At 39.4% G+C, this 7,498-nt stretch overlaps 1 protein-coding gene across 1 annotated transcript; it reads left to right on the top strand.

Annotated features, from left to right (window-relative positions):
- Positions 1-385: 385 nt before the first annotated feature.
- Positions 386-3,769, top strand: LOC101859366 (ZAR1-like protein; the record flags this gene model as incomplete). The annotated part of the gene is given in 3 exon segments (XM_005110477.3): positions 386-680; positions 1,380-1,557; positions 2,231-3,769. Coding segments are annotated over 3 exon segments (537 nt in total). The 3' UTR covers positions 2,410-3,769.
- Positions 3,770-7,498: the final 3,729 nt, after the last annotated feature.

Genomic DNA, 7,498 nt, shown 5'->3' with positions numbered 1-7,498 from the left:
GGGGTTCAAATGTAGGTGTTTTTAACGCCCCCATCAACACACTTTAGATCATTTAGGAGGCGAGCTTAAGTTTCCAACCCTGCCTGTCAAGACCAACCCAGGCTGAACGGGCCACAACATCCCAGCAGACAGACCGAGATACTTGACAAAAATCCTCCCCACAACGGGAAATGAACTCGGGTCAGCTGCATGCGACAGTGAAATGCCTAGATTTAACTGCTACACCACAGAGGTTGGTTTTGTGTCGTTCTTCTACTGATGCTATAAAAGAGTTTGTGTAGATGGAAACGTAAAAATATCTGATGTACATTTAAAATTGAAAAAAACAACAACCCCTGAACAAAGGAAATCCTCGAAGACTAAATCTTGACTTTTACACGCACAGAATCTTAAGATGCTGCTGGATTCTGACAGAAGCACTGCAGCTAAAAGAAACTGATCAAAAGAAGTCGAAAAGAAAACGTCGCAGGCAGAGAAAGAAAAAGGGAAAAAACACAAACATGAACACAGACAGAATCTTAGAAGAGGATCTGACCCAGGACTCTTCAAGGAGAAGGAGAAAAGGGAAAGGACGCCGGAGAAGAGGGTTCGAAGATCGCTACTTTGGCCAATTTCAGTGTAAAATCTGCCACAGAAGATGGGAAAGTTCCTTTGTCTTCACAATTGCTGGAACCCTGAAAGTAAGCATTACGTGTAATTATTGTGGATTGTGCTTATTGTACATTGTGCATTTAAAGCGTTTATTCATTTATTTTGGTTTCTGCATTCATTGTGGGTTTTGCATTTACTGCTCACCGTGCTTTCATTGTGCATTTTGCATAAATTTATTGTGTATTGTGCATTATTGAGGTTTGCACTTTTATTGTGCATTGTGTACTTTTTGTTCATCATGTAGTAATTGTGGTTTGTGATTGTGTGTTTTGTTATAATGTTTGGTTAGTCTGAGTAAAGACAAGGTATTGATTCCTTTTGTTGTTTCCGTCTGTGTGTCTTACTTTATACTCAGACCAAATGCAGTTACTTTATTGTGTCAATGTGCTTCCCTACACTCTAAGGAACAAACCCTCTCTCTTTCTGTCTCTGTTTTTATCTCTGTCTTTGTCTCTGTCTCTCTTTCTCTTTCTCTCTTTCTCCCCCCCCCCCCTCTCTCTCTCTTCCTCCCCCCTCTCACTCACCCACTCAGTCAACGGTGACCCCCACAGACACACCCGGTCATGTACATGAAACGTGTCCTCCCTCCACAGAGGACTATCGTCCTCCCTTCTCTCTCCTCCTCCTTTTCCTTTTACGTCACTCTCTAATCTTCGGCACTTAGGCTTATATGACCTATTTCTGTTGCAAGTGCCGCAAAACTCATTCCACAACTAAAACCTCCACAGGTAAAGTACAAACAGAGATGTCAGAAATGTTCGGAAGAGGATGCCTGGGTGTTTCCCTTTGACCTCCAGTGCATATGGTGCAGCATTTGCGACTGCAACCCGTGTGAGTGTGTATGTGACGACTGCGATGGACTGATACATACTCGCTTCATGAAAGACGAAAATGGAAAATCAATAGGTTTGTGCAATTTTATTGCATTTCTGTGGAGTCTGCTTAAATCAAAATCGGTGGGGCTGCCGGATATTCTTCCGTTTTAGCCGAGTTTTTCGGTATAGAGGAAGACTGCTCAAATAGCGAAGAAAAAAAATCAAGGCTTCTATTTTCTGTTGGCTTATCTGTTTCCGGATCAAAAGTGTCCGGTTTAAGCAGACTCTGCTGTGTTTCATGTGATTCTTTATCTGTGCGTAGTTTACTTGTGTGTATAATCATGTGCCCTTTTATAATTTCTCATAAACACCCAGGCGTTGCATTGCCATTACAATGCATGTACCTTTACATTACCGCTGCCTTGCGTTGTATGACATTGCATCCTTGTACCCTGCAGTTGCATTTTAAACGTGAACACACAAAAAATGAAATTACAGTATAACACGGATAGCTCGAATTCTTCGAGACCGGCCTTGGTAGTTCGAGGGATATCTTACAAAGATAAAGAAGAAGAAAAAACAAACCAGGACCGCAAGATGCGTGATTTCAAGTCTTCTGTGTTCAACCTCTTTTTGTGTTATACTGTATATATACCCACAATACTCATCAATTGAAGATTCTCGTAAAGATTTTTGATTTCATTATTACTTTTTAGGTACGAAAAATAACATGTTCCAGTGACGATATTTATGTATTCTTGCAGAAGATCCAAAGTTCAAGTACTGTGAATGTGAACGCCGCCCAAGAAAGAAAATTGGAGACAAAATTGATGCGAAGAAGCCACACCGCTCAGACTTGTGCCAGCGGTGCCAGCAGGGGCGATACTGCAGTCAGAGAATCTACAAGGGCGAAGAGGAAACGGGAAATGATCGTGAACCTTGATTGACTCAATCTGATCGCCTCGGCTACATGTTGAGTTTCTTATGTTTTCCCAGCGATGATGAAAATTTTTTATGCCCCAGTTTGCTTTGTTGTTATGTTGACTGAGCTTGTGATGATTCAAGTTCCTGCACTAAAATAAAAAAGGCAGAGGAGAATGCATGGCTTCAGATAACAGGATTAATATATTATAAGTTATTTATATAATTTATAATTTATTTTCTAGTCACATCGCCAGAGTGAAAAATAATATGTAATTATCTTCAAGAGCAACTTAAATTGAATGCTTTTGACAAATTCAGCTACGTCGTAGAGCAAAGTGATATCAAGTAAAAATCAAATGGTTTTGGTATTACATGTGACAGCTTTGAACACAAATCTGTACAAGAAGGGAAGGAACCTCGACTAGGATTTTCATCAGTTTGGCCAGTAGCGTAACCCTCCATGTGTCATTAAATTAACAAATAGCCTGTGGTGTTAGAGGAAAGTATATAGCAGTACATGACTTCTCTGGTTTATGTTGGCAAATGTTTGAGGGCAGGAAAACCAAGCAAGCAAAGGCCATGAAACAACATTTTCAGAGAGAAGAATAAATAGGAAATAATAGAGTTCATTTGTTAAAGAGTTGAAAGGTTTGGCGAAATGAGACAAATGCACCAAAATGAAATCTCAAATTTTGTTCGATTTAATCGGTCGCAATACCACAAAGAGAAATCTACTGTACGTACGGTTGATGTAAGCGGCCAGGACACCACAGAATGACACTTTTAGTTGAATCAATTGGCTCGTGAGACAAGGAGGGTTAAAATCATTGAACAGCATAAGCCTATAGAATCATTCCATTTCCAGTGAGGCTTGCCATAACGCAAAGCTTATATGAAAGAAGCTGCAGAGGTGCTAATTTTTGCGGCTCATTTATAAATCTGCCATAATTCTGAAATGTCCTGTATTTTGTAATGTAATACACTCCTGCTTTAACATTTACAATGTATTTATATTTTAAAATCTTTAGCATGTCAAATTGTGCTTTATATAAAAATCTTGATACAAGATGCATTAGACAGTATGCTACGGAAATATGAAGTCCCCTCACATGTGTTTCCACGGGGTTAGAAAAATTCCGGATGTATTTTTAACTGTAACTGGAAGAAATAGATCAACTTTTTTTTTCGCTAATACTAATAATACAATTGACGAGGTCAATCTGTGGGTGCTAAATAAAGCCAGGAATCAATGTGCACTGTAAATAATATAGAAGGGATGTGGGCTAACATTTGTTTCTTCTCTCGTCATTTAAATCAGGGTTGTTTTGTTTTTTTCATGTGTCAGTTGAAAAAGTGAAGAACATAACGCTACCATCATTCGCACGACTTACCTTTGCAGGTATTTCTGTTTTCTCTATGTGATTGCCTGTGGTGTCATCTGTTCTGTAAAATAGTCACCTCTGTTGAAAGTCATTGCTTGGCTTTGGTCCTAAATGTAATACTTAGCAGAAAATCTAATTTACTTAGTAAAGGGAACCTGAACAAATGGAATAACAGGGAAAGATCAAGGAAACGTAGCTTTTTTGAGAGCTTCCGAGCAAAGGAATGAATGGAGAACCATGATCGCCGATGCTGTCGCAGATCTGGCACTGGAGGATGATGAGCAGAAAATCAAAGCTTTATTTTTTTAAACAAATTTCCTCCAGACATGTCTAATGCAGTTTTGTCAAAACGCATACTCGTCACAGACAGGACAAGTGTCAGGGAGTAGGAAGGCTCCATTTGTTGGTTCCAATTTTTTTTCTCCTCTCCTTCTGTTGTTTCTTTCTGTATGGCTTTCTTTTCGTCCCCACTAAATGACCATGTTGCGTTGATGTTCCTCTCCTGCTTAAACCCTGAAGACTAGTGTCATGTGTAAGAGCAGATTTGTGTTACACAAGGTGTAACTTTCACCACTTGCACTTCTTACTTTAATTCTAAAAGTAAACCGGGATTCGAACCCACGACCGTATGGTTAAGAGTCCAAGAGCCTAACTACTAGATCACCAATGCCACAATTTTTTTTTCTCCCGTACTCAAAGATTGGACTTTATGATGTTTAGTATTAGTAAGAGTTTTACGGTACCTGCAACTCAAGAAGGTCATAAATGCCAAAGACTAGCTTTGTTACAAGAGAGTAACAGCGCTTAAAAAAGGAGGGGAGATAAGAGCGATAGTGAAGAAGAAGCAAACCACACCAGGGCACCCGCAAACCACCGACAGTATAATGTGATAAATATTATTTTTTATACAGAATTATTGCAATCATCTGCCACTGACATGACTACTACATGTATGCAACAGAAAGTTTTACAGTCTGGTAAAGATAACATGAACGCAGTAAACTTGAAATCATGGATAACTCGTACAATGTGCCATTATTTGACTATTACATGTATCTCTTTCATTTTTCGTTATCGGTCAACCCAAATTCTGGATGTGTCAAACACCTTTGTAAATTCCTGACATACGTGTTCAATTTATCTGTGCCCGATTGTACTTTCTTCAGTGCATTTCTTGAACTTGCTTGAACTTTAAGCCATGACTTTACATTGATCATCAAAGCCTTTTACTCCTCGCAGGGTATAGGCCACATACAAGCAGCTTCCATTTATCTCTATCCTGGGCCATTCTTCCAAGCTCGTTCCAAGTGAGCTTCATCTCTCTCATGTCCCTTTCCACGCATCTCCTACATGTTTCCCGTGGCCTACCCCTTGCCTCAGGCTCCCTGTGGGTTCCACTGCAATGACTGTTTTGTGATGTTTCCGCTGGGCTTTCTTAAGGTGTGTCCCATCCATCGCCACTTTCTTAGTCCTATTTCTACTTCTATACATGTACATATGTATATCCTTTTGTCCTGTCCTTTCCCACATTTACATTAATATCATAATTTATTGTTTGAACAGATTTTATATCCATGAAATTTCACAATACATATACTTCCCATCTCAGTTCCCAGTTGATCCTTGTTCTTGAAAACCAGATAATCCTCAAAAACAAAAAAAGTACCGCATGTAGGCTTGTTGGTACTCAAGAACAAGGATAAATTAGTTTTTGTTGAATACAAGAGAATGTTTCAATAAATTTAAAAAAGTGATTTTTTAGGGTTGCTGTTGCTAATGTTCCTTTTTTCATTCCTTGTACTTGCACATTTTGTATTTCTTTCCTCCAGCACCATCCTTTTTCATTGACAGCTGGCTTTGCTTTAGTTTAGATTTTTTAAAAGTTTGAGTAAGAGTTTTACGGAACTTGTAAAACAGAAAAAAAGGAGCAGAGATAAGGACAGTAATGACGTGAAGCAAGGCAAAGCCCACAGCAACTACCACACACATTGCAATCAACTGAACCAACACAACGCCATCATTTCTCATATGTACAAGAAAATATTTAATGAATGGTTTTGAAAACAATATGAAATAAAATAGTGTATTTTTGCATACTTGATTTGCAACAGTTGTTTGAAAGGAGCGTCACAAAGTTTACATTCATGCTAACTGCAATGACATGTACATGTAATTTTGTACATTTACATAGAACAAGGGACGTGGAAGAATGTGGATGGGGGTACGAATATGTACAATGAGCACAAAAAAATCTTTTCCTTCTGTCACGCACACCAGCACAAAGATTCACCACACTCATTCTCTACCCAGCAAAGACAAAAACCAGGCTGAAATCTACAATTTATTTACACACACAAGTGCCAACAACAACAACCACATAAAACAAGAGGTGCTTTTGTTTTAGTAAGAGTTTTACGGCACAAGCAACACAATAAGGTCGTATAAGAGCCAAAGAATATAGGTGTTACAAGAGAGTAACAAACAAAAAAAGAAGGAAGAGAGATAGATAAGGATGATAGATGTTTGATAGGAAAGAAGGAGCAGACCACACCAGAGCACTTAACCCACACACAAGAGATGTTTTAGTTTTAGTAGAGGTTTTACGGCGCTCGCAACTGCATAAGATCATTTGAGCGCCAGAAGATTAGAGGTATTACAAGAGAGTAACAAACATAAAAAAGAAGAAGGGGAGAAAAAGACGATAGATGTTTGATAAGAAAGAGGGAGCGGACCACACAAGAGCACTGAACCCACACACAAGAGATGTACAGTTTCATTTCCCCACAAACTCACAGTACCGTACAGTGGTGGATCTACCCAATAAACGACTAGCTGTACTTAGACAGGTTCCAGATGACGGTCAACTTATTCAGTCATTCAGATTAGTAATTGTAAGTGTTTTAAGCCCCCTTCAACACAATTTAGAACATTGAGAAGGTGGGCAGCTTCGACCCTCCGGCTGAGTGGGACACGACATCCCACCAGACAGATGGAGGAATCGAACTGGTGTCTTCTGCATGAACAGGCAAAGAGCCTCACCATTACACCAAAGACACTGGATATAACCATTCATTTCAAACGCCAAACACAGACAGAAAATCAAAACTGGGGCTCTCTACACCAGTCAAATTAACTCAAAACCAAACTGACCACCTTAGAAAATTATTTCATACATGAATTCAAGTATCATCCCCTTTTGCGGACTGCTCCCACAGATTTCCATGATACCCCACCCCACACACACACATAAATCTTTGACAGAAACGTTCAACGTTGCAGCATATTGTGTGTCTACAGCCATTACTCACAACACATACTGCATCTTTGTTTTAGTACATGTTTTACAGCACCTGCAGCACAATAAGGTCATATAAGTGCCGGAGATTAGAGGTTGTTACAAGAGAGTAACGAACACAAAAAAGGAGAGGGGACATAAAGACAATAGACGTTTGATAGGAAAGAAGAAGCAAACCACCACAGAGCATCTGCCAACCACCCACTATACTGCATCTGACCTTGTTGCAAGGTACTCATTTAGAAGCTGGGTGAAGAAATGTACTCACACTACCGCTAAAAACCATCCATAATCACTCCCATATCGGGATTTTCGTGTGATCAACTGAGAGACAGGCGGAGAAGGTGGCTATATCAGATGATCTCTTTAATGACAGCCTGTTTCACTCATTGCTTCTTTTCCAAAAACATCATTACAACAGGAGAACTAGG

Source organism: Aplysia californica, unplaced genomic scaffold (genome assembly GCF_000002075.1).
Source record: "Aplysia californica isolate F4 #8 unplaced genomic scaffold, AplCal3.0 scaffold00898, whole genome shotgun sequence".
NCBI lineage: Eukaryota > Metazoa > Mollusca > Gastropoda > Aplysiida > Aplysiidae > Aplysia > Aplysia californica.
The sequence above is the reverse complement of the archived record's forward strand: the minus strand, read 5'-3'. Positions and strand labels throughout refer to the sequence as shown.